Consider the following 27,433-nt stretch of genomic DNA (forward strand, 5'->3'; position numbering starts at 1 on the left):
TGAGGCAAAGCAGTTCTTTTATTAGCATTTACTTATTGTATGTGTATGTAGACTTGGGGAGATACACCATGTTACACATGGTGAAATTAAAGAACAATTTGTGGGAGTCTGTTTTCTGTTTCTACCATGTGAGTTCTTTTTTTTTTTTTTTGGTTTTTCGAGACAGGGTTTCTCTGTAGCTTTGGTGCCTGTCCTGAAACTAGCTCTTGTAGACCAGGCTGGCCTCGAACTCACAGAGATCTGCCTGCCTCTGCCTCCCGAGTGCTGGGATTAAAGGCGTGCACCACCACCGCCCGGCTACCACGTGAGTTCTAAGGATTGAACTCAGGCCATCGGGCCTCCAACTCTTAGAGATCTGTCTTCCTCTGCCTCCTGAGTGCTGGGATTAAAATATGTGTCACCAAGCCCATCTATAGCTTTAATTTTATTAACCTAGGACCTTGTGCTGCTAAGTTGGTGCATTGATCACTCTGTTTTGACTCCAAGCTTTATTTTTTTAAATGGTTTTTAAGACAAGGTTTCTCTGTGTATGCCTGGCTATCCTGGAACTCACTCTGTAGATTAGTCTGGTTTCAAACACACAGAGATCTGCCTGCTTCTGCCTCCTGAGTGCTAGGACTAAAGGCATGTGCCACTACTGCCTCACTTGAGGTTTGTTTTTTTTGTTGTTTTGTTTTTTTTTTTTTGAGGTTGGTTGATAGGCTTGGCTGTTCACACATGGTCTTTCTACTGCTGTTGCTTGCCTTGTTGTTAAAGAATACACACATACACTTCCCCCCAACTAGGGCTTTGTTTATGCTGAGCATGTGTCTTCCCACTGCTCTCCACTGGTAGCCCCCTATACTCTATTATTTATTTATTTATTGGTTTGTTTATATTTGGTTTTTCAAGACATGATTTCCTCTGTATAACCCTGGTTGTTCTGGAACTCACTGGAGTAGACCAGACTGGGCTTGAATTCAGAGATCTGCCTGCCTCTGCTGACACTAAATGTGTGCCATCACTGCCCAACCACTTTTTTTTTTTAAAGGTTTAACTTCAGATAGATTTGCTAGTCTTCTCCAGGTCCTTGATACTAAGTTGACCTTGCATTTATTCAGTTTCTGGGTTTTTTTCTTTTTCCAGAAGTACTGTTTAAATCATAAGCCCCTTAAGAATTTTTAGCTTTAATTTCTAAATCACTAGGCCAAAGCCTTTCATAAAGGTAGTATCCCTAAATATTTGGCTAAAAGAGTATGTAAATTAAAAAAGTGAATATATGGGTGACTGATGCCTTTTGTGTTTATGGTAGGTGGTACAATTCAAACAACAGTCCCGGCTTGAAGAAAAACGTAAGAAAGCCTTGGATCTGCACCTGGACTTCATTGTGGGACAAACTGAGAAGTACTCGGACCTTCTGTCTCAGAGCCTTAACCAGCCACTAGCCTGCAACAAAGCTGGCTCCTCCCCTTGTCTTGGTTCTTCCTCAGCAGCATCCAGTCCTCCACCCCCTGTTTCTCGGCTGGATGATGAAGGTGTGTGTGCTCTTTGGTCCTGTTACTTTTCCCAAATGCCCTTTCCAGAGCTGAAAAACCCACCCTGTGGCTTGCAGGGCCCGTGGATTTTGTGACCTTGTTCTCCTGCTATAGATGGGGACTTCCAACCCCAAGAGGAAGAAGAGGATGATGAGGAGACCATTGAGGTTGAAGAACAGCAGGAAGGCAATGATGCAGAGACCCAGAGGCGTGAGATTGAACTGCTTCGACATGAGGGAGAACTGCCACTGGAAGAACTGCTGCGTTCCCTTCCCCCTCAGCTATTGGGCGTACCTTCCAGCCCCTCTCAAACACCCTCATCTCATGACAGTGATACCCACGATGGGCCTGAAGAAAATGTTGAAGAAGAACCGTCTCAGGATTTGGAGGTACATATAGAAGAGGTACAGAAAGGAAGATTCAGAGAGGAAGTAGATGGAGTTTCAGCTCTCAAATCGTGGTTGTGGGTCTTAGGTTGATCCCTGATTTTGAGAATCTGAATTAAAGACAGTTGGGGTTTCATTGCTAGGGAAGATGATGATTTGGGTCAAGTTGCAGCCTACAGTTGACAAGGTTTCTAATAATATAATAAGCACATTTATTGTACTTTAAATTTGCAAGGGAAGAGCTAGGGAGATAGCATAGTTGGTAAAGTACTTGAGTTCAATTCCCAGTTTCCCACACAAAAAAGGTTTGTGCAGTGGTATGTTTCAGGAGTTTTGGCTTTTAAGAGGCAGAGACAGGAGCATCCTTGGGGCTTGCTGGCTAGCTAGTCAAACTAAATCAGCTCCAAGTTCAGCCAAGAGTGATTGAGGAAGACAACAGATAATGAACTCCGATTTCCACAAGCATGCACAAGTGTGCAAACAAACACGTATACACACATATATAAATTGTTTGGTCATATGAATTTGGAAATTGTGATGTTCATCCTAAAAATCTCTTCAAACTAGATGTAGTGTCATATACCTTTATCCCAGCACTCAAGAGGCAGAGTCAGGTAGACCCTGGAGGCCAGTTTAATCTCCATAATAAATTCCAAGATAGCAAGAGGTACATAGTAAGATGCTGTCTCCAAAAAAATAAAATCTCGGGCTGGAGAGATGGCTCAGTGGTTAAGAGCATTGCCTGCTCTTCCAAAGGTCCTGAGTTCAATTCCCAGCAACCACATGGTGGCTCACAACCATCTGTAAAGAGGTCTGGTGCCCTCTTCTGGCCTGCAGACATATACACAGACAGAATATTGTATACATAATAAATAAATATTTAAAAAAAATAAAATCTTTTAGACCTTTGTACCATGGGGTTCTAATGCATATTAAGGGCCTTTTAAAAATTACTATTATTATTTTTTTTAGCTTTTTTTTTTTTAATTTATATGGTGCTGGAGAGATGGCTCAGTGGTTAAGAGCACTGGCTGCTCTTCTAGAGGTCCTGAGTTCAATTCCCATCAACCACATGATGGCTCACAACTATCGGTAATGAGATCCGGTATCCTCTTCTGGCCTGCAGGCATATGTGCAGACAACATCTTATGCATAATAAATAAATCTTTTAAAAAAATTTTATGTGCTCTTTTATTTGTAATTATGTGTAGATTTGTCTTTCTCTGTGGATGTGTATAATTGAGTGTGGTTGCCAACAGAGGCTAGTCTTCGAATCCCCTGAACCTGGAGTTACAGATTGTTGTGAGACACTTGATAAGGGTACAAGGAATTGAACTTGGTTCCTTTGGAAGAGTAGCAAATATTCTTACTGATAAGCCACCACCCTTCATTTATTTACTTTTAAATTTCATTTTATTATTTTATTTTTGAGACAGGATTTTGCTACATGGTTCTGGCTGGCCTAGCATTTATTTAGACTAGATGGACCTAAAAAAAACTTACTAGAATTTTGTTTTTGTGGGTATACATGTGGAAATCAGAGGACAATTTTGTAGTGTTGGTTCTAGCCTTTGGTTACATGAGTTCCAGGAATTGAACTTTGGTTGTCAGGCCAGCTAATGACCATTTAGCCATTTTGATGGTTCCCTCACTCCTTTTCTTGCTTTTTTCTCTTCTTTTTTTCTGTTTTGTTTTGGAGACATATTTACTGTGTATCCCTGGCTGGCTTGGAACTCATTGTGTGGACCAGGCTGGCTTCAAATTAAAAAAGCTCTGCCTCTAGAGTGCTTGGATTAAGGGCATGAGCGCGCATACTTGGTTCCACTTTATTAATTTCCTAGCACTTTCACAGGTCCTCCCTCAGTCAGTAGGGTCAGGATTTGGTAGCTGGTGCTGAGATAAAATCCTTGATTACATCCTTGCCCTGATACTGTATCAGTGCAGCTGTTAACTCAAGGGAACAGTAATGCTTTTCTGATCTTCAACTCTGTGTCTTTCAGGGTTTTATTTATTTATTTTGTTTGTTTGTTTGTTTTTGCTTGTTTTTGGATTTTTGAGAGAGGATTTCTCTGTGTAATAGCCCTGGCTGTCCTGAAACTTGCTTGTTGACCAATCTGGCCTCAAACTCAGTGATTCCCCCCTCCGCATACTGGGATTTAAGGTGTGTGCCACCATAACTGACTTTTTTGTTGTTACTGGTTTTGACTCTGGCTGTCCAGGAATTCACTATGTAGACCAGGCTGGCCTTGAATTTACAGACTTGCCTCTGCCCCCCAATGCTAGGATTAAAGGCTTTTGCCACAACACCCCAACTTTGTGCTCAAATGTTGAGTCCTTCCACTTTTTATCCTTTCCCATACAGGTAAACCCTCCACCTTCCTCTGTCACACAGCACAACCAACAGCGTTGGCATCCAGATGAAGATGATGAAGAGTTTACTGCTAATGAAGATGAAGGTCAGACCGGTTTTGTCTTTTTTGTTGTTTTCTTGGAACAGGGTCTATTGTGTATCCATGATTATAGATCAAGCTGGCCTTGAACTAAGATCCACTTGTGTCTGCTTCCAAGTGCTGGGATTAAAGGCCTGTGTCAACACGCTCTGCTCTCTTGTAGTTAATTAGGCTTATTCTCTCACCTTCCCCCTTCCCTACAAATCCCTTTCCTACATTTTGTGTCTTTGTTTTGTTTTCCACTGAGTTTTTAACCACAACTATGTGTGTGACTGTGGTTTTGGAACTATCCTTTTGGCCTCACCAATGGAAACTTCATTCTCTTTTTGTAGCAGAGGATGAAGAAGACACCATAGCAGCTGAGGAGCAGTTAGAAGGAGAGGTGGATCATGCCATGGAACTAAGCGAGTTGGCTCGAGAAGGTGACATTTACCGGATATTTTACTGAAAATCTACTTTCTGTCACTACTCTGCCGAAAATTGGTGGATAAAAAGACAGTAAATCAACTGGGCAGTGGTGGTGTACACATTTAATCCCAGCACTTGGGAGGCAGAGGCAGGTAGATCTCTGTGAGTTCAAGGCCAGCCTGGTCTACAAGAACTAGTTCCAGGACAGGCTCCAAAGCTACAGAGAAACCCTGTCTTGGAAATTAAAAAAAAAAAAAAAAAAAAGACAGTTGATTAGATAGTTTTCTCTTTATAGTTCCAGTTACTGGTTATTACATATGTTTCTTACGTATGCAGGTGTAATGACCAAGAAGATTTGTAAATGAAAGGCACTAAGTAGGGAGTGTGTGTTCATGATAGGAGTTTGAACTAATTGGTCTGAGAGCTCAGTTGAAGGGTTACTGTAGCAAGATACGAGTTATTTGACCAGAATTTTAAAAGGGTAGTTCAGTGGCTCAGGTGACAACGGTAGGTTCAGCATTGGTGGCTTGGCATCTGAGAAGTGAAGATCCTGCCAGCTGAGGCTTGAGCTCAGACTGGTAGGAGAGTTTAGACATGGCGCTCTTTCTGAGAAAGCAGTGGGGCCTTTGGAAGAGAGAGAAGCCTAAAGAGGATCCAAACGTCTGGGAGAAGACTAAAGAGCACCTGGCTGCCTTAAAGCAGAAACAAATTGAGCAGAGTCACCTGAATATTAAAAACACACAGTCATCCACTGAATAGCCTGTATCATTGCCCATTTCTGTAGAAACACAGTTTCTGAATAATTACTATTCAGTTTGTGTGCTACTAGCAGATAATAAGTTACAGTCAGTGAAAAAAGGTGTTTTTGTGTGTGTGTGTGTAAATTTTCTTTTTAATTTTATTTTTACATGAGTGGATACTGTCCTTATGAGAATGCTGCACTTACTATGGTTGTTACAAGTATTGGTTTTATTATCTGGTGCTAAAGGCAAACTCTGTAGACTTCCTGTAGATATGGGCCTGGGAGTTGGAGCTTAGGTTAAATAAACAAGCACCACTCAAATAACTCTTTCCCAGTCCTAACAAAAGAACCAAATTTTACTTCTCTTCTCCCTATCAGGTGAGCTTTCTGTAGAGGAGCTACTACAGCAGTATGCTGGGGCCTATGCCTATGATGCCTCAGCTCCAGGTTCAAAGCATAGTGAAGAGGAAGATGAGGGTGAAGCCAATAGTTACGACTGTGAACTAGAGGAAACAAGAGAAGTTGAAGAGGCTGCTCAAGAAGATAGTAGCAATCAGTCTGGTAAGTATGTAGTTCAGAGGATAACTGGGGTTGGCAGCTGTTGGAGAAACAACTTACTAAACTTTTGTTTGTGATTTAGATTCTGCTGAAGAGCAGAGTGAGGATGAGGAAGATGAACATTCAGAGGAAGAAGAAATGAGTGGGAGTTCACAGTCAGAAGAGTCTGAGTCTGAGGATGCTCAGTCGCAAAGTCAAGCAGATGAAGAACAGGAAGAAGATGATGATGATGATGATTTTGGGGTGGAATACTTGCTAGCTGGGGATGAGGAAAGAAGTGAGGCAGATGGAGGCAGTGGGCCTCCTACTCCAGGTCCCACCACTGCTCTAGGACCCAAGAAAGAAATTACTGATATTGCAGCGGCAGCGGAAAGTCTCCAGCCTAAGGGTTATACGTTGGCCACTACCCAGGTATCCATAGGTTATGATTCTTTTTCTCATATCTTGAGTTTATTGTTTCCTATAAAAATGCCTCATATCCACCATGTGTGATAATTTCCTCTCTCTTAGGTGAAGACACCAATTCCACTTCTTCTACGAGGCCAACTCCGAGAGTACCAACACATTGGCCTTGACTGGCTGGTTACTATGTATGAGAAAAAGCTTAACGGCATTCTTGCAGATGAGATGGGACTGGGGAAGACAATCCAGACCATCTCCTTGCTTGCTCACTTGGCCTGTGAAAAAGGTAGATACCTCCAAGGGTCTCTTAGCTAATTACTGGTAGGACATCTTATTTACTGGAGATTTTCCCCACAGAAAAGTACTACTGTCATGGTAGCCTCCTTGAGTCTTGTCAGTAATGATATAAGGACGACAGCATAGGTGCTGAAGTCTTAAGTAGCATCAGAAGATGCTAGTCAGGGTCTGTTTAAGAACCAGAGCTAAAAGGTTTACATAGTCTTACTATGTCTTTTCTTTTGCTAAACAGGTAACTGGGGTCCTCATTTAATCATTGTTCCTACCAGCGTGATGTTGAATTGGGAGATGGAATTGAAACGTTGGTGTCCAAGCTTTAAAATCCTCACTTACTATGGAGCTCAGAAAGAGAGGAAGCTCAAGCGGCAGGTTTGATCTTCTGTGTGGTCACTTTCCTTATTAATGTCCTTCAGTTTTAGATCCTTATGTTAATTACTTAGCCTTATTTTCCTGTTGCTTCATTCTCTTGCTGGTACTATTTAATTTCTTCCAACCTGATTTCTGTCTTTGAGTACATGTCTTCCCTTTCCCCTTGTATTTTTCTGTGTGTTTTTTCCACTTTATTATATGCTGCTTTCTTTCTCTTTGACCTCTTAGGGCTGGACCAAGCCCAATGCTTTCCATGTGTGTATCACATCTTACAAGCTGGTGCTACAGGATCACCAGGCTTTTCGTCGCAAGAACTGGCGCTATCTCATTCTGGATGAGGCTCAGAACATCAAGAATTTCAAGTCCCAACGGTGGCAGTCACTGCTCAACTTCAACAGGTAAAAATGAATATAGAGATTTGTCGGAGAGTTGTCTTAGATGAAGGGTTGGCTGCCTGGGTTAAGAGTATATTAAGAGTCGGGTGATGGTGGTACACACTTTTAATCTCAGCACTGGGAGGCAGAGGCAGGCGGATCTCTGTGAGTTCAAGGCCAACCTGGTCTACAGATTGAGTGCCAGGACAGCTAGGACTGATACACAGAGAAACCCTGTCTCGAAAAACCATAAAAAGAAAAAAAGTTGGGATTCTCTTGACTATCTTCATTCTAATTCCTTCTCTCTTTTCAGCCAGAGGCGTCTGCTCCTGACAGGAACTCCCTTGCAGAATAGCCTCATGGAGCTGTGGTCCTTGATGCATTTCTTGATGCCACATGTCTTCCAGTCTCATCGAGAGTTCAAGGAGTGGTTCTCTAACCCTCTAACTGGCATGATTGAGGGAAGCCAAGAATATAATGAAGGTCTAGTCAAACGCCTTCACAAGGTAGGGCCTATGTTGTTTGTAAAAGTATTAATAATAATAAAAATTAAATAAGGACAGTAACCTAGTAAAGTTTTAGAAGTCAGTGCTAGGCTGAACTAAGTTGTCAAACTGTACTGTTCTAGATAATAACCATTGCCAAGCTGAGCTGCTTTGCATTTGATAATCTTTGTTTTCTGTAGTTGTGGTTTTTTTTTTTTTAATTTTCTTTGGATCTTGATACTGAACTATGATTTCTCTTTATCTGGATAAACTTATTTTTTAGGTTTTCATTTTTATATGTATAGTGTTTTGCCTGAATATGTTATGTGCATTACACACTTTGCCTAGTGTTCAAGGAAGTCAGAAGAATGTGAATACTCTGGTAATGAGTTACAGACAGTTGTGAGCCTATGTGATGCTGGGACTTGAACCCAAGTTCTATGTAAGAGCAGCCAGTGCACTTAACTACTGAGCCATCTCTAGCCCCAGTCTGGACTTTTTGAATGTGTGTGTGTGTTTGTTTGTTTGTTGTTGTTGTTGTTGAGACAGGCTTTCTCCCTGTAACTAACCATGGCTGTCTTAGAACTCCATATGTGTAGAACAGGCAGTCTGGCCTTGAATTCACAGAGCTGCTTCTTCCTCTGCCTCATGAGAACTGAGATTAAAGGCATGTGCCTCTATGCCCTTTTGTGGTCCTTGAAATTAAATCTAGGGCCTTATTGCACGTGCTAGGCATGTACTCTATCACTGAACTGTATCTCTTGACTCTTTCTGTTGAGGGTGTTGTCTCTGGCTTTTTCAGCTTTTCAACAACATATTTCAACATTCTGAAGCACCCTGTTTGTTTCTTTTTATTTTTTTCCTTTGGTTTTTCAAGGTAGGGTTTCTCTGTGTAGCCCTGGCTGTATTAGAATTCACTCTGTAGACCAGGCTAGCTTCTGCTTCCCAGGTGCTGGGATTAAAAATATGCACCATCACTTTCATGTGACTTATTTGTGTGTGTGTGTGTGTGTGTGTGTGTGTGTGTGTATACACACTCATTGGGGACCTTGGAGCTGAAGTTACAAGCTGTTGAAAGCCGCATAACATGGATACTGGCAACTGAACTTAAGTCCTCCACAAATCTATGCATTTATTTATTTTTGATTTTTTTGAATCAAGATTTCTCTGTGTAGCTTTGGAGCCTGTCCTGGAACTCGCTCTGTTGACCAGGCTGGCCTTGAACTCACAGAGATTCACCTGCCTTTGCTTCCCGAGTGCTGAGATTAAAGGTGTGCGCCACCTCTGCTTGTCTTCAGTATGCCCCTTTAACCACAGTGTCTCTAAGTAACCCTGGCTGTCCTGGAACTGGATCGGGCTAGCCTGAACTCACAGAAATCAACCTGCTTTTGCTCTTTTTTTTTTATTTTATACCCTGATTACAGATTTACTCACCTCTAGAACTTTAGACTGTAAAAACCAGTTTTCCCCTACCCCCAAAGTATTGACAGTTGAGTCCAGTGCCTTAGACATGTTAAGAATACACTCTCTTTCACTGAGTTGTATATTGCTCAGAGCCACAAGTTTTATTTAGCTTCTCACCTGGGTTATTTATTTATTTACTTGTTTGTTTATGTTATTCTTTTTGTGAGGATTTCATTAGGTTGCCCAGATTGGTCTTGAACGCCCAGATCCAAGTAATTTGCTTGCTTCACTCTTCCAAAGTGGCTGGGTTTACAGTCACACAGACTTAACATGCCTGGTTTATTTTTGTAGGCATGTAACAAAGAGTCATTCCTCCAAATGTAATTTGAGTCATCTCTCTTTCAAAGTTAATTTGCTCTTGGTGCATCTTTGTATGTTGTGGTATAATTATCTTTGTGTTCATCTTCTCTGTAAACAGTAAGTTACATGAAAGGAAGATTTGCATCTGTGTAATTGGTATCTGACATGCCTGCTGACATTTTGCTGATGAATTAAACCTGTACTCTGCTTATCGTGGGCCCGAAACACATCTGATCTAGATGGACTATGGGGAGCTTAGTGCCCACTCTTCTGTTAGCACCCTGCTTATTTGCCTTTAGGTTCTGCGACCTTTTTTGCTTCGCCGAGTAAAGGTGGATGTTGAGAAGCAGATGCCCAAAAAGTATGAGCATGTTATCCGATGCCGGCTTTCCAAGCGCCAGCGCTGTCTCTATGATGACTTCATGGCACAAACCACGTAAGGGAGGACTGAGGGTAGACCCTGGTACTCTGGGTTAGAATGCAGGTAGCTGGCAGAATGTCCCTTATTTATTTTTCCTCTCTCCCCAGAACTAAGGAGACACTAGCTACAGGCCATTTCATGAGTGTCATCAACATTTTGATGCAGTTGCGGAAAGTCTGCAATCATCCAAATCTATTTGACCCTCGGCCTGTTACCTCCCCTTTCATCACCCCAGGCATCTGCTTTAGCACCGCCTCTCTGGTGCTAAGGGCCACTGATGTCCACCCACTCCAGGTATGTAGTTGCCCCTAAGGTTAGTGATTTCTTATCTAAACTTCCTACCTCTTATTTAGTGTCTGACCTTTGGCGTATTTACTATTTCCATATTTCATCAATCAGTACTATTTTCCTAGCTTCATTATTTTCTAGCCATGTGAACCTTTGGCAAGTTAATTATTAGCCTGAGCTTCCTTGTTCATAAAAACAGGGATTATAGAGCCTAGCCTATAATATGCTGGAGAGTCAAGTTAACACTTTTTGAAAATGTCTGTCATTTCTATAACTATTTGGTAAATATTAATTTTTCTTATTCCTTTTTCTTTTTTTTTTTGTTTTTGTTTTTGTTTTTGAGACAGGGTTTTACTATTTATCCTTGGCTGATTTGGAACTTACTATATAGACCATGCTGAACAGGTCTGCCTGCCTCTGCCTACCCAGTACTGAGATGATAGGCATGTACCACCAGGCTTGCTCTTTTGGGATAGGGTCTCATCTGTTCCAGGAAAACTTCAAACTCCTAATTGTTCTGCATCTACCTTCTAAGTACTGGGATTACAGGCATGTGCTATCAACCTGAATCCCTTTATTTTGTAACTGTGAACCAGACTCAACAAATTATCATTTTAACCTATTTTAAGTCTACATTTCAGTAACATCAGGAATTTTTGTTGTGTAGTCATCTCCACCATCCATCTTCAGAGCTGCTTTTGTTTTCTTAAGCTGAAACATTATACCTATTGAACAACTGTTCCCTTTCTCCTCATCCCTGACATCTGTCATTCTATTCTACTCTGTTACTATTCTGAGTACTTGATGAAACAGAATCGTAAAGTACTTATTTATCTATACCTTAGCATATATGTAAAAAAATTCCTCCCCGACCCATTTTTAAAGTTAATACACCTTAAATGAGAATGTTAGGCCTAGGGTACATACAGCTCAGTTGATAGTGTGCTTCCTTAGCATACACAGATCACCATATCAACTGATCATGGTGGTCCTTACTTGAGGTGTGAAGGTTAGAGGACTAAAAATTCAAATGCATTCTCAACTATATAGTTTTAGCCTAGCCCTACAGTATCTGAGACTTTGATACCCTGCTTTCAATACCAAAAAATGTAGGGGTATTTTTATCAATCAGATCATAATGGCATAGTTTTTAATCCCAGTGTTTAGTAGCAGTGTAACATACATCGCCACTCTTTTTCCCCTAAATAAATGATACTGCTATTTAAGAGACTGTGGTTACCAAGAGTATAAAGGTCACCACAAAACACTTTCTTAACGTATATTTGCATTCTCAAATGTGAACTAGGTAGAGACTAGGGCGGGAAATAGCTCCTTGGAGATGCTTTTTTTTTTCTTGAAGTACAAAAAAGGCCTGGAGTCTTAATCTTCAACAAAGTGGTACTGGCTTTCATATTTACAAATAGCCTGAGAAATGTAGCAGGCTGTCAGATCACCTTTCAGTTCCTATTTCAGAGCCAACTACTGAGTGAAAGTAGCAGAGTTACTCTTGGGACCTCTATCAGAATCATGGCGCCGTTTTGAATGTAAATCTTGGTAATAGCGGAGCCTCTCATTCCCATCCCATTAAATAGTGCTCCTTGAGACTGGCTAGTTAAAAAACCTGGAACTCTGCCTAGCCCTCTCCCACCTTCCTTTTTTCTCCATTGGGAAAAAAAGCAAAACAAAACCTGATTTTCACTTTGAAGCTTAGAGGCTAGTGTCCCTTGCAGTAGTATTAAGTGCCCTCTCACTGCATGGCTAGTAGGTATACCGGATTCCTTTTCCATACTAATCAGCTGTCCTATTTAGGGGAGGGCAACAGAAACTAGAACTCAACGAGGCCCACAATTTTGTCCACTTCACTTCCTCACTTCTCTTCCAGAATATATGCTAGCCTTACTTTGACTTTGAAGAATTGGCTCACTGGGGGCTATCAGCCTGGGAGTTTTTGTAGGGCTGGCCAGCAGGGTGGAAATCAAGGAATTCCAGGTGAGAGTTTTTGTTGGAGAAGCCAAAGCCAAACAGGGCATCAGATCCTCTCCTCAGGCAGATTTCTTTTCTTAGGACTAAATAGTATTTCATTGCTTGGATAATGTCACATTTTATTTACTTATTTTTCAGTGGGCATTTGACTTGCAGATTCTACCTTTTGAATGAATGAATTTATTTTTTAAATTTGAGACAGGGTGTTGCTATGTACAGGTCATCCTTGAAACCAAGATCTTTCTGCCTCAGCCTCCTGAATGCTAGGGTTACAGGCATGCACTGCCAAACCCAGCCTACCTTTCAGGTTTTATGAATAATGCTGCTATGAATGTACAGATAATCTGTTTGAGTCCCTGCTTCCTATTTTGAGTCTGTGCTCAAAAACAAAGTTCTGCACGCCTTTAATACCAGCACTTGGTAGGCAGAAATAGGTAGGTCTCTGTGAGTTTGAGGCCAGCCTTCAGCCTGGTCTACAAACAGAGTTCCAGGGTAGCCTGGGCTGTTACACAGAGAAACCCTGTCTTGAAAAACCAAAAAAAGAAAAAGAGGAAAAAAAAGAAAAAGAAATAATGCTAGGTTGTTTTTTTTTTTTAATGAAGTTGCTACATCATGTGATAATTCTGTTTTAATGTTTTGAAGAGCTGCCTTATTTATCCATAGCTGCTGCTGTATATTATTTTACGTTTCTACCAGTAGGTGTCCCTGGATTCTGTTCACATCTTTTCCAATGGATTTAAAGAAATATATGAATATTATGTGAAGTGATATTTCATTGTAGTTTTGATTTGCATTTCTCTAATGATTATCCACTTTTGGTATCTTTCTATGTGCTTATTTATTTTTTATATTTATTTATTTATGATATACACAATATTCTGCCTGCATGTATCCTTGTGGGCCAGAAGAGGGCACCAGATCTCATTACAGATGGTTGTGAGCCACCATGTGGTTGCTGGGAATTGAACTCAGGACCTCTGGAAGAGCAGCCAGTGCTCTTATCCTCTGAGCCATCTTGCCAGCCCCTCTATGTGCTTATTTATATGTCATTGGAAATGTGTGCATATCCAAGACATTGCTGAATTTTCTTTTTATAAAGCTAGTTGTTTTTTCAACAAGCTGTAGTTCTTTGTATACTTTAGAAATTAACCTCTTTTCAGATATGTGATGTACCAGGTACCTTGTTGCTTTCTGTGTGTTACCTTTTTACTCTGTCCTTCCATTCATGTAAGTTTAAATTTTAAATGTCCAATTGTCCATTTTCTTTTGTTACCTTTATTTTTGGTGTCATATCCAAGACATTATTACCAGAATGGTTCCCTTGATAACATGCTTTGTGTTTCTTGTGGCAGCGAATTGACATGGGTCGGTTTGATCTTATTGGCTTGGAGGGTCGAGTCTCTCGATATGAGGCTGACACATTTCTACCCCGCCACCGTCTTTCCCGCCGCATTCTGTTAGAGGTAGCTACTGCTCCTGATCCCCCACCTCGACCCAAGCCAGTCAAGATGAAAGTCAACAGGTACGTGCATTAAAGGAAAAAGGGGCTGGGTTTCTTGAAATAAAAGGAGAACTTGGAATAGAAAGATTTGTAAGCTAGGTTAGTTCGTACAAGTTGCTTAAGAGTGTACTTGCTGTAAAGGGATTGGGGAAGCAGAATGACCAAGAGCTCTGAGAGGGGCTACTGGTGTTTTTGTTCTCTCTTCTTGGTGCTTTCTGATCATCTTTTTTCCTGTCCCACTTTCTCCTTAAAATGGGGGGGGGGGCGAGGGCCTCTTCTTTCTTCTTTTTGTTTGTATAGTCTTTCTGCCTTGTCTTAATTTCTATTGTTACTTATTCATTCCTTCTGTGTCTATTTAGCCCTTTAATTTTTTCTCATAGGATGCTGCAGCCAGTGCCCAAGCAAGAAGGCCGTACAGTGGTGGTGGTGAACAGCCCACGGGCACCCCTTGGCCCTGTCCCAGTCCGCCCCCCTCCAGGCCCTGAGGTGTTAGCCCAACCCACCCTTGGTCCAGTACCCCCAGTGCTGCCAGCACCACTCATGGTGTCAGCTTCGCCTGCTGGAACCCCAGTTGTTCCTGCATCCCGGCCATCTGGACCTGTTCTCTTGTCTCCCTTGCAGCCAACTACTGGTCCTCTCCCCCAGGGTGAGTTAAAATGAAAACAAGGGTTGCTTCTGGGTCTGAACTAGTTAAATTAAGAGAGTTCAAGAATGAGGGAACATACATAGTGTTTAGTAGACTGGAAGGAATAGTAGTAGTATGGACTTTTGCAGCCCAGCTAAGGCATTTGTCAAGTTGTATCTGACAGATGTTTGTATCTGCAGTGTTGCCATCCCCCATGGGAGTCATGAGTGGGACCTCACGGCCTCCCACACCAACCCTGTCACTGAAGCCAGCCCCACCTGCCCCAGTTCGCCTGAGCCCAGCTCCACCTCCAGGCTCTTCTAGCCTGTTGAAGCCCCTCACAGTGCCTCCAGGCTACACTTTCTCTCCTGTTGCTGCTACCACCACTTCTACCACCATAGCAACTGTTACCACTACAGCAGTGCCAGCTCCAAATTCTACACCACAACGCCTCATCTTATCTCCTGAAATGCAGGCTCGTCTGCCCTGTAAGTTTTCAGACCTCTGTGATGAGGGTCTTCAGATAAAGAAGCTGCATGCTAGAGAGCTATAGGAAAAGAGGAGCAGGAAAATATAAAGTTTTGGCAGCTAGTTCACACTGGGTGTTTTGCTAAATAGTGGTAAATCATAAATAAAAGACCTCAAGGAATTCGGTTTATTATGTGGGGGAGATGGCTCCCATAAGTGAATGGTAGTAAGCTCAGCAAGATGAATGTTTGGAGGAGGATGACATAACTCATTCGTAAATTACTTACCTAGTATGGATAAGATCCTGAGTTTAATCTTCTGAATGCAAAATCATAAGAAAAATAAATGTAAAAAGGTGTTACAGATGGGCTGAAGAGATGGCTCAGTGGTTAAGAGCACTGCCTGCTCTTCCAAAGGTCCTGAGTTCAATTCCCAGCAACCGCATGGTGGCTCACAACCATCTGTAACGAGATCTGGTGCCCTCTTCTGGCCTGCAGGCATACATGCAGACAGAATACTGAGAATACTGTATACATAATAAATAAATAAATCTTTAAAAAAAAAAAAAGGTGTTACAGAGCAAAAGGTAGTCTTTGTCTGGTAGCAAGCCATTGGAGAATGTAAAGGAGATTGCAGGTGGCACTGGACACAAAGATTCTGAGTGGAGGCTTTGTTGAGTATGATAAATTATGGAAAAGGTTTAGGCTCAGGAAGTAGGTGCTTTGGGGGGGGGTCTGAGATGTGGTTTTGAACAGCATGAGCCCTGTGTATATACGGCTTTCTCTGTTTGTAGCTGGAGAAGTGGTCAGCATCGGGCAGTTGGCCTCCTTGGCACAACGTCCAGTGACGAGTGCTGGGGGAAGCAAACCTCTCACCTTCCAAATCCAGGGCAACAAATTGACTTTGACTGGTGCCCAGGTGCGCCAGCTGGCTGTAGGGCAGCCCCGCCCGCTGCAAAGTAGGTAAAACCCACCCCCTGTCCTGCCTTTTTCCTCTTTATTCTGTCTTCTTTGTTTGTGTGACTCTTTGGATGTCAGCCTTTATGTCTCTTAGTTTGGTGGGTAGGGCCAGAGGGAATGGTTGGAAGGGGTCTTTGCTAAAAATAGGAAAAGTTAATTCTAGAGCTGTTACTCCTTGCCTATTCTCTCTCTTGCTCTTGCCTCTGCCCTCAAGCTGATAGGTGCTTCTTTCTTTTTTTCTTTCTCTCTTTCTCTCTCTCTTTTCCCTTAACCCAGGGAATGTGGTGCACCTGGTGTCAGCAGGGGGGCAGCACCACCTCATCAGCCAGCCTGCCCATGTGGCCCTCATCCAGGCCGTGGCCCCGACCCCTGGCCCCACCCCTGTCTCTGTGCTGCCTTCTTCGACCCCCAGCACCACCCCTGCCCCCACTGGCCTCAGCCTTCCGCTTGCTGCTAACCAGGGTGAGGCTCTTGGCCTTTGTATTTACTCAGCCCTTACCTGGCCTTGGTCCTTGCAGGCATGTCCTGGGCCAACTGTGTGTCTAGCCTTCCTTCAGTGTTGTTTCTCTTGCTAATATCTCCAGTATCTTGTCTACCACTTTTTCTTTCCCCTGGACTTCTTGCATTCTTGGGTCTCTTGTTTCTTTTCTACCTTCTTCTCAATGTAACTTCCTCTTGCAGTGCCGCCATCCATGGTGAACAATACAGGCGTGGTGAAGATTGTAGTAAGACAGGCCCCTCGGGATGGACTGACTCCAGTTCCACCACTGGCACCAGCACCCCGGCCTTCAAGTTCTGGGCTTCCAGCTGTGTTGACATCACGCCCTACATTAACCCCTAGCCGTCTAACGACACCAACTCTGGGCACTACTCGTGCCCCCATACCAACACCTACTCTGGTGAGGCCCGTCCTCAAGCTGGTCCACAGTCCTTCACCTGAAGTCAGTGGTAAGTTCATAACAGCTGAGGCCAGAAATTTTTTATCAGAAATGAACGAGACATTGGTAGCCCCGTATGTTTCATAGTCACAATCCCTAATGTCTTAATTTGTTTAGTCTCAAACCTTGACCTATTTAAGATACATTTGTCAGACTCTTAGAGAAAGAAAGGCCAAGCTATCCTGTTCCTTAAATTTTTGACCTTGTGGGGCTGGAGAGATGGCTCAGAGGTTAAGAGCATTGCCTGTTCTTCCAAAGGTCCTGAGTTCAATTCCCAGCAACCACATGGTGGCTCACAACTATCTGTAATAGGGTCTGGTGCCCTCTTCTGGCCTTCGACCATACACACAGACAAAATATTGTATACATAATAAATAAATAAATAAATATTTAAAAAAAATTTTTGACCTCGTATTGTGGGACTGAAGAGTTTCTGGAAGTTGGTAAAGCTTGTGGGTTAGTGGAAGGATGGGGACAGATAGTAGCAGGAGCTGAAAAATAATTCTTTATGAAGCTAACTTGTCCTCTGTGTCTCCACAGCATCGGCGCCTGGAGCTGCTGCCATGACCATGTCTTCTTCTCTGCACATGCCATCCTCACTCCCTGGACCAGCCTCTTCTCCACTGACAATTCACAATTCCTCTCCCCTTGCTAGTCCTGTGTCCTCTACAGTCTCAGTCCCTGTGTCATCTTCACTTCCCATCTCTGTCCCTACCACACTTTCCACCCCAGCTTCTGCTCCGCTAACCATTCCCATCACAGCCCCCTTGCCTGTTTCAGATTTAGGTCCGGCTCTGTTGACCAGTGTGGCTCCAGCATTGGCTGTTGTCTCAGCAGCCTCTGGACCACCTTTGGCATCAGCTGGGGTTCCCCCATCAGTGTCAGCCTTGGCTCTAGGTTTGGCTACTACTCCAGCCCTATCCCCACCTCAGACATCTGGTCACTCTCTGTTGTTGGCAACCACCTCTTCACATGTTCCAGGATTGAACTCAGCTGTGGCCCCAGCATGTTCACCTGTCCTGGTGCCAGCTTCAGCTCTGACCAGTCCTTTCCCAGTATCACCAAGTTCAGCTCCAGCTCAGGCTTCTCTTCTGGCTCCAGCACCTTCTACATCTCAGGCATTAGCCACCTCTCTGACTCCTATGGCTGCTTCACAAACAGCAATCCTGGGCCCTTCTCCAGCTTCTCCTTTGGCTCCACTTTCAGTCCTAGCTCCTTCACCAGGCTCTGTTCCTATTCTGGCTCCATCACAGACTCCAATTCCAGCCATAACGCCACCATCAATGCCAGGAACCCCTTTACCTTCATCATCACTGGTATCAGCCTCAACTCCTGTGATGGCTCCCTCATCAACTCAAACTGTGGTATCAACCCCAGTTTCATCACCTCTCTCAAGTCAGACATTGACCCTAGCCCCAACTTTAGCAAGTCTTGGTGGATTGTCTCCGTCTCAGACACATTCTTTGGGAACAGGGAGCCCTCAGGGGCCATTTCCAACTCAGACATTGTCATTGACTCCAGCATCATCCCTGGTACCACCGCCAGTGCAGACACTGTCTTTAGCACCAGGAGCACCACTGGGTCCAACTCAAACACTGTCTCTGGCTTCAGCACCCTCTTTGGCTCCAAGTTCTCCAATAGGCCCAGCTCCAGCTCACACACTGACTTTGGCTCCAGCATCATCGTCGGCTTCACTCCTGGTCCCAACTTCGGTGCAAACACTGACCTTGAGCCCTGCCCCCACTCCTGTGCCCACTCTGGGTTCATCTACCACCCAGACTTTAGCACTGGCCCCAGCCTTAACACAGGCTGCAGCTTCCCAGGCGTCTCCCCTCGTCGTTTCATCATCTGGTGCCGCTTCCATACCTGTCACCATGGTAAACAGGTTATCTGTTCCCAAGGATGAGCCTGAGACACTGACTTTGCGATCTGGTCCTCCCAGCCCTATTCCCACTGCTACCTCGTTCAGTGGGCCCCGGCCTCGGCGCCAGCCCCCACCACCACCTCGTTCCCCTTTCTATCTGGTAAGTTTTGTTTTCACAAAGGAAATTGAGTTTTCTTGTGTTGATAGAGTGCATGGAATAGTTACAAAGCTTAGTGTGTCGTGGCCAAGTCACATTTGGATAGACTTCTCTTTTGTGGGTGTGTGTTCCAATCTGTAAAACAAATAGTAATGTCTTATTTTCTTGGGGGGTTGTTTAGTTTGGGTTTGGGTGCTAGGGATTGTAGTTGATAGTAAACTCAACAGTACGAAATTAAATAACCCAGAATAAAAAGGTCTAGGTATTCCCTTCGTATCTTATCCTATCTTTTTCACCCTATCAGAGATGTTGCTTATTCTTTGTTAAACCTCCACACTTTATTAAGCAAAAGTTCCACCACTGAAGTATATCACCAGTGCTTGGCCACTCTTTTTTGTTTATTGCTAATTTGGTTGATGGTTTTGGTTTTTTTGTGAGAGGGTTTCTCTGTATAACCCTGGCTATTCTGGACTTTGTTCTGTAAGACCAGGTTGGCCTTGAACTCAACAGAGATCTCCCTGCCTTTCCCGCCTCCCAAGTGCTGGGATTAATGGCATGTGCCACCACTGCCTGGCACTTGCCCTCTCTTTTTAAAAAAGATTTTTTTTTAACGTTTATTTTTGAGTATGTTATGTATCTTTCCATATATGTGCACATTGTGCAGATGCTCTTTAAGGCCAGAAGAGGGCATCAGATCCCCTTGAACTGTATTATAGTCTGTTGTGAGCTTCTTGATATGAATGCTGGCATACCTTTTTTGAAGACAGTTTCACTATGAAACTCTAGCTATCTGGCTATCCTAGAATGTGTGTCATAGTGACCAGCCCAATGATGGCACTGGAACCCACAGAGATCTGCCTACCTTTGCCTCCAAAGTGCTGGGATTAAAGTCATGCACCAAAAATGTCTGACAACAATTTAGTTTTAAAGCCAAACTAGAAAGACAGAAGTGGGAAAGAAATCAATCAAATCTTTCAGATTTCCAGGCTGATAAGTTGCCCCCCCCCTTAAGGTTTGTTTGTTTGTTTGTTTGTTTGTTTGTTTGTTTGTTTATTATGTATAGTGCTCTGTTTGTCTGTATGCTTGCTGGCCAGAAGAGGGCACCAGATCTCATTACATATGACTGAGCCACCATGTGGTTGCTGGGAATTGAACTCGACCTCTGGAAGAGCAGTCAGTGCTCTTAACCTCTGAGCCATCTCTCCAGCCTGATAAGTTGCCCTTTTAAAGCTTTACTATACCTAGGTGACTCGTTAGCAAATTCCCAATTTTATTTTCTGGCTCTTGTCAAAAATTTTTGGGATTAGCCTTTCTGTAACTGTTTTTAAACCCTTAAAAAGTAACAAGTGGGGGGCTAGAGAGAGATGACTTAGTTGTTGAGAGTACTGACTACTCTTACAAAGGATCTGGGTTCAATTCCCAGTGTTCATATGATGGCTCATAACCATCTGTAACTCCAGTCCTATAGATTATCTGACACCCAGCTCTGTGGGCACTGCACATACATGGTGCACAGTTATCCAGGCAGGCGGAACATCCATACACATAAATATTCTTTAAAAAATACATGCATGGGTGTGGGTATGGATGCTAGCCATTTTCCACCCTCCATAAATAACCTCTTTGAATTCCTTCCCACTGTGGTTGAACCCTTTCTTCCCAAGTCCCCTATAGCAGGCTTTCTTGAACCTCCAACCCCCAAATCGTGACAGAGACTTAGTGTTAATTATGAGTGCTTAACCTTAACTTAGGTTTGTTTCTAGCTGCTTTTTAACTTAAACGAACCCATTTTTATTCATGTGTGTGCTGCGGTGAGACTAGTTTGCCTCATTGTGTACTGTCCATCCTGCTTCTTCCCTGGCTGGCTGGCTGGCTGGCTTCCCTTTTCTCTCTGTCTACCAGCTCTGTTTATACTCTGCCTAGCGATTGGCCATTCAGTTTTTTTATAAGACTAATCTTGTAGTGAGGCGCTGTGGGCAGGCCTGCTTTTCATCCCGCCCAGCTCCCACGTGGCTAGCTTAACCCTGGAAATAACAGACAAATTGTATTCATTTAAACACTGCCTGGCCCGTTAGCTCTAGCCTCTTATTGGCTAACTCTCACATCTTGATTAACCCATTTCTATTAATGGATGTAGCACCACGAGGTGGTGGCTTACTGGGAAGATTCTAACCTGCGTTCACCTTGGACCAGAGCTTCATCTGCCTCACTGCCTTCTTCCCAGCATTCTGTTCTGTTTACTCCACCTACCTAATTTTCTGTCCTATCAAAGGGCCAAGGCAGGCTCTTTATTAACCAATGAAGATAACACATAGACAGAAGGCCCACCTACATCATAATCTGGTGCCTTAGGCAGGCAAGGTGAAATACCAACACATCTCTACATAGTAAAATAAATGCAGTATACGCAAATGCAACACTTCTTTACATAGTTAAACAGTCCTGTGACACAAACAAATACAACACATCTTTATGGAAAGAAGCAAATACTCTATTCCATAACAGTTCCCTCTTTAATATCTTTTGTGTTTTATTTTTGGTGGTCCACTGAATTTAATTAGGCTCCCTTACCTGAACATGAGTAGGGTGGTTATTAAACTGTGACCGTACTACTGAAGAAAATGGCTCCCCATTTCCTCATGTTGCTATGAGTTCCTGAGGGTAACAGCTATGTCCAGAAGACACTGTTTCGTAGCACTCCACCTTAATATCCAGCTCTTAAATTCTTTCTCTCTTGCTTGATATTTTCTGAGCTTTGGAAGCGGTGATACAAATGACCTATTTAGGACTGAGTACTTAACATTTGCGTTACTACCCTCAGCAAACAGAATCTTCTCTGCCCAAAGATGAGAGAGCAGTGCTGATCTCAGTACAAGATGGTCTAAACCTAGAAGTGTTTAGGATGCACCTTTTATTGTGAACTCAGGTAGTCAGGTTTGTCTGGCAGTACATTTACCCACTGAGCCATTTTACCAGCCCAGCCATGGACTTTTTGGGCAGGTTTAAAGTACCAACCTTCTTCCTGTGGAAGATGCCTCAAATCCGAACAAATCAATTGGATACCTCTATAACATGCTACTGTTAACTAATGGGCACATCTTTCTTGGTATGTTGGTTTTATAACTTGTAGGGTTCATGACCAGAAAAGGCTTTTGCTGACTTTACTTCCCCAGCAGTTTATTGAACATTTTGTGGTATGCTATGACAGCTGGGTCTACCCAAAATGTGTGAAATCTTCTGCAGTAGAGTTTTACCACCTTGTCTCATGGGGAACCACGAGCAATACGAATAGGGGCCTTCTGGGTTCTCTCTGACCAACAATTCATAGGTAGATATCTCAGACCTGGCAACTGGATTTCATTTGCTAACCTACGACTTTTAGAAATAGCCTTATCCACCCATGCAGGTTACCTGCTTGTGCCTTTTTTTCTTTTTTTTTTTCTTTTTGTATTATGTATGTGGACTGGAGAGTTGTCCCAGTGGTTAAAAGCACCTGTTTTTGTAGAGGACTGTAGTTTAATTCCCAGCATCCACATGGTAGTTCACAATCATCCATAACTCCAGTTCCGGGAGATGCAACACCCTCTTCTGGCTTTTAAGGCTTTTAATGCATAGACATGTATGCATGCAAAAACACCCACACAGAAGAATGTATTAAATTACGTGTTTGTATGCTTTAGGGGGAAAGAGTTTAGAAAAGGGCATCAAGGGTCACACTATTCACTTAATTTGAGACCTGATGTTCTCTCTGATTCTGGGGTTTACATTTTCTTGACTAGCCTGGAGCCAACAAACTTCATAATTCTCCTGTCTTTTCCCTTTCCATGCTGTGACCACAGGCATTTGTAAGGATGACTAGTGTGTTACTTGGGGTATTGGGATCCAAATTCAGTAACTCATGATTGTAGAGCAAATACTCTTAAATGCTAGGTCATATTTCTTACCCCTTTAGTTATTTATACACACACAATTTATTTTGAAGCAGGGTCTCTATGTAACCCTGACTGTTCTGTAACTTACTCTATAGACCAGGCTGGCCTGGAATGTGTGCCCTCAATAGTGTTTTTACATATATTAGTTTACAAGTTTCTTTATGATTTCCTCATTTGTAATTTTAGTTATTTCTCCCTTTATCCTCTGCTCTCTCCCATTCTCCACCCACGTACCTTTCCATACCTGATAGTCTCTTCTAATGCAGTGGTTCTCAACCTTCCTTTCTTTAACACAGTTCCTCATGTTGTGGTGACCCCCAACGATGAAATTATTTTTGTTGTTACTTCATAATTGTAATTTTGCTACTGTTATTAATCACAATGTAAATTTTTAATATACAGGATACTTTATACAACCCCTGGGAAGGGTTTGTGACCCACATGTTGGGAACCACTCCTCTCAGGTCATAAATTCTATCCCCCTCATAGCTTCTATAAGCGCTCCGAGTTAAACTCAAATTTAAAATTTCAGCACTAAGATATACATATGATAGAAAACTTATAACATCTCTCTAAGGCGGGGTTACCTCACTCAGTATATTTGTAGTTCCATGCAATTTTCAGAATTTGATTCTTCCTTATAGCTGGATTAAAACCCAATTGTGTAAAAATAACACATTAAAATTTTTGTTTTTACTTTTGTGTTGGTGATTAAACCCAAGGCCTCTATCTAATTAGAAGTAAAGTGATCAGAACAATGTAGAAATGGCTGACTCTTGTTAAGTCTACCATATGCCTTGCCACTATGGGGATTATAGAATTATAGAGCCTGAAATATCTGTCGATCTTTTCGAGTGTATCTTCAGTTCTACTGTAATTCATGAAAGAATACACTGATAAATTATGATATATGTGTGTGTGTTTATGAATGCTAAATGCTAAAACGTATATTTGTGGGGGTTGTGGTTAATCTTGTCAAGGAACATGGGAGTAGTTTGATAAATATGACACTAATTGGTAGCTATATAACTTTAAATACAAATTTGCATGAATAGTTAGTATATTATAAATGTTCTATAATACTTACAGCTTTTGATTTGAACTTACTTGGTTTATCATGTACTTCTAGTTAGAATGTTAATTTTTATTGTATACCCCACTGATTATATTGGTTAAGATAAAAATTATGTGCATATAAGGAAAATAGCCTTTTATTTATACAGTGGATGATATTACTAGTTCTCATTAACAAATCCTCCCCCCATTTTGGAAATATAGTTGTCTAGCCATAAATTACTATTAATGTCTACTGTGTAGTTTCTAACTTCACATTAACAGTGACAGAACTTGAAAACGAAGTATTACAGTTAAATTATGTTTAAAAAAAGTGTGCATATGTTTGTGTGTATGTGTATATATATATGTGTGTGTGTATACATTTATAGAAAGTCTACCCAAAAAAAAATCATTAAACCAAAATACAAAAAAGTGTGTTTATCTAAAATCATAATTTTTAAGGTTATCCTCTAAGTAAAGCATGAAGCATGAAGGTTTTTCCTTGCTTTTTCCCACACTTCTCTCTACCATCATACAGAAAGATTTTACTTCATAATTAGAAGGCCCCTCCTTAGCCGGGCAGTGGTGGCACATGTCTTTAATCCTAGCACAAGGAGGCAGAGGCAGGAAAATCTCTGAGTCTGAGGCAAGCCTGTTCTACAGATGGAGTTTCAGGATGGCCATGGCTACAAAGGAAAAAACTCTGTCTCAAACAAAACAGAAAAACATCCTTCTTTATTTCATGCTTTCACATTCTTGCTTTTCACATTCTTGCTGTTTTAGTCAGCCCCACCCCCTGATTTTTTTCTTCCTTTTTTGAGACTTCCCTCCTTCCAGAGTACTAGAATAAAGGCTGCACACCTGACTCAATACCTGTTGACTTTTAAATTACATTTATTTATTTGTGTATGTGCATGCAAGTGCCCATTTGTATTCTATAGACCTACTACAAGAAAATAAGTTATATGTCCTAAAGTTGAATGTTACATAACAAAATTGCCACAAATCAGCTATGCTATAAACTGGGATATTTAGGTCTTCACTTTGATGTTCAGCAATTCTGCTTTAACAAGCATGCAAGGAAAGATGAGTTTTCTCTTGTAGAGGATGACTTCGTTTAACATTGTGAAAACAACAGTTTTCATTGACAAATTTTGAAAATGATAAAGCACATGGTAGATGCCTTAGATCTTATTACTACAGACTCCATCTATAAGAGTTTAGGTTTTTATAAAGTTTTGTTGCAAATTCTTGAGTACACCAATTTTTGGTTTTTTGTTTTGCTTTTCCTTTAGGATTCTCTGGAAGAAAAGCGGAAGCAGCAACGATCTGAACGCTTGGAACGGATTTTCCAACTTAGTGAGGCTCATGGGGCCCTGGCACCCGTGTATGGGACTGAAGTCCTGGATTTCTGTACCTTGCCCCAACCTGTTGCCAGCCCCATCAGCCCTCGTTCTCCTGGCCCCAGCCACCCCATCTTTTGGACTTATACTGAGGCTGCCCATCAGGCTGTACTGTTTCCCCAGCAGCGTCTAGACCAGCTGTCAGAAATCATTGAGAGGTTGGCAGGGCTAAGTGATGATGGGGAGTGGGTCTTGGGGCTACAGTGGATTTAGTTCCTAGGGTTAATGAAGGTGCTAAATTCTGTGATAATTTCAGGGTCATATCTTTTACATTGTTTACTTTCTTCCTTTCACAGGTTCATCTTTGTTATGCCTCCTGTGGAGGCACCTCCCCCTTCCCTGCATGCCTGCCACCCACCTCCTTGGATGGCCCCTCATCAGGCAGCCTTCCAGGAGCAATTGGCCAGTGAGCTCTGGCCTCGAGCCCGTCCTTTGCACCGTATTGTATGTAATATGCGTACCCAGTTCCCTGACTTGAGACTCATCCAGTATGATTGTGGTGAGTTCTTGGCTGTTGCAGGACCACCAATATTTTCTTTGTTTTGCTTTGTTTTGTTTGAGGCAGTAGCTCATGTATCCCAAGATTGCCTGTGATTTGCTTGGATGAGGATGACCTTGAACTTCTGATTAACCAGATTATTCTGTACTCTTAATGACAAGACAGTTTATATCAATGAGATGCAGCATAGAGGTAGCATTTTGGTAGCTTTTGTGGAAGTTAAGTATATGTGATGTTGATTTATTGACTCAGTTATTATCATCACATCTGTCATTTTGCTTTTCATTTGGGATAATAAGTGAGACCAGCATAGCATAGAGTATAAAAGCACACCTTCAATCCCAGCAGAGGCCAGCAAATTTTTTAATTCAAGGCCACCCTGGTTTACAGAGCAGGTTCCAGGATAGCTAATACTACACACAGAAACATTGTTTTGAAAAAGCCACAAGTTATAGGAAAAGGCAGCTGTGTGTGATGGCACACACCTGTAATCCTAGCATTTAGGACAAAGGCAGGAAGATTACTCCCAAGTTCAAGACAAATCTGGCCTATATAGCAAGTTTCGGCCATCTAGGGCTACAAATTATGACCTTGTTTTAAAGAGTTCATGGGAAGGTCTGGAGAGATAGCCCAGAGGTTAAGAACACTGACTGCTCTTCCAGAGGTCCTGAGTTCAATTCCCAGCAACTGCATGGTGACTCACAACCATCTATAGTGAAATCTGGTGCCCTCTTCTGGCCTGTAGGCATACATGAAGGCAGAACACTGTATATATAATAAATAAATAAATCAAAAAAAAAAAAGTTCATGGGAAGCACTGGAGGTTAAGAGTGCTTCCGGAAGCCTTTAATCCCCGTTTTTGGGAGGCAGAGGCCAGCCTGGTCTACAGAGTGAGTTCCCAAACGGCCAGAGAAACCCTGTCTAGAAAAGAGAAAGAAAGAAATCTTTACCTCTTACTCTTAACTTATTTATTCTCCTGATTATTTTTGCAGTGTTACGATGACTACCAAAACTGACAATTTCCTAATGTCCTAGAATATGAGAAAAGATGAATTTTTATTCATGTTTGCTTAGTAAACAAAAGACCTTTTTATGTCTGGGATGGTAGTACATGCCTATAATCCCAGCCTCTGAGAAATTTGAACAGGAAGATAAGTTTGAGGCCTTATTTACACAGTAAGGCCTGATTTGGGGTGGGCGGGGTGGGAGGGGAGGTTCTGTGTATGTGATTTGTGTCTGTGCCTGCGTGTCTGTGTAAGTTCTTGTGTCTGTGTTTTGAGGGTGAAAGCCAGAGGCCAATATCAGTTTTTCTTTATTACTCCATCTTTTTTCTATAATTAAATTTGTTTTTCGACAATTTTATTATTGATTGGTACATATTTATATATACATGCAGATGTGTGTGTAGCTGTATCATTCTAATTACTCTCACATACATTTTATTTCCCTCTCGCTTCCTACTTACTTTTTTTTTTTTCCTCGAAATTATTTCTCCTAGAACTTGTTCTTTAGGCCAGGCTGGCCTTGAACTCAATGAAAACTGCCTCCCTCTGCCTCCTAGAGAGCCAGGAATAATTTTGCTGCCACCAC

At 42.2% G+C, this 27,433-nt stretch overlaps 1 protein-coding gene and 1 non-coding gene across 8 annotated transcripts in view; both read left to right on the plus strand.

Annotated features, from left to right (window-relative positions):
- Positions 1-27,433, plus strand: part of Srcap (Snf2 related CREBBP activator protein) — a 50,773-nt gene that overhangs the window by 12,674 nt on the left and 10,666 nt on the right. For 4 of the 7 annotated variants that reach the window (XM_050165816.1, XM_050165814.1, XM_050165813.1 and 1 more), the window contains 20 exons: positions 1,292-1,514; positions 1,629-1,903; positions 4,263-4,356; positions 4,683-4,772; positions 5,879-6,061; positions 6,141-6,469; positions 6,569-6,746; positions 6,990-7,126; positions 7,355-7,524; positions 7,814-8,006; positions 10,049-10,185; positions 10,278-10,464; positions 13,794-13,963; positions 14,302-14,588; positions 14,768-15,055; positions 15,829-15,993; positions 16,676-16,942; positions 17,473-18,956; positions 25,237-25,502; positions 25,641-25,843. In XM_050165816.1, the coding sequence (XP_050021773.1) occupies positions 1,292-1,514; positions 1,629-1,903; positions 4,263-4,356; positions 4,683-4,772; positions 5,879-6,061; positions 6,141-6,469; positions 6,569-6,746; positions 6,990-7,126; positions 7,355-7,524; positions 7,814-8,006; positions 10,049-10,185; positions 10,278-10,464; positions 13,794-13,963; positions 14,302-14,588; positions 14,768-15,055; positions 15,829-15,993; positions 16,676-16,942; positions 17,473-18,956; positions 25,237-25,502; positions 25,641-25,843 (5,326 nt within the window). Of the gene's footprint in view, positions 1-1,291; positions 1,515-1,628; positions 1,904-4,262; positions 4,357-4,682; positions 4,773-5,878; positions 6,062-6,140; positions 6,470-6,568; positions 6,747-6,989; positions 7,127-7,354; positions 7,525-7,813; positions 8,007-10,048; positions 10,186-10,277; positions 10,465-13,793; positions 13,964-14,301; positions 14,589-14,767; positions 15,056-15,828; positions 15,994-16,270; positions 16,457-16,675; positions 16,943-17,472; positions 18,957-25,236; positions 25,503-25,640; positions 25,844-27,433 lie in introns of all 7 variants that reach the window. The other 3 variants (XM_050165820.1, XM_050165819.1, XM_050165817.1) reach the window with 3 other exon arrangements.
- On the plus strand, positions 3,738-3,866 carry LOC126515995 (small nucleolar RNA SNORA30/SNORA37 family). The gene has a single exon (XR_007595976.1). It is a non-coding gene; the product is annotated as a small nucleolar RNA SNORA30/SNORA37 family (small nucleolar RNA).

The sequence above is a fragment of the Alexandromys fortis genome, unplaced genomic scaffold, assembly GCF_014885135.2.
Source record: "Alexandromys fortis isolate MF-2015 unplaced genomic scaffold, M_Fortis_MF-2015_v1.1 scaffold_146, whole genome shotgun sequence".
Classification (NCBI taxonomy): Eukaryota; Metazoa; Chordata; class Mammalia; order Rodentia; family Cricetidae; genus Alexandromys; species Alexandromys fortis.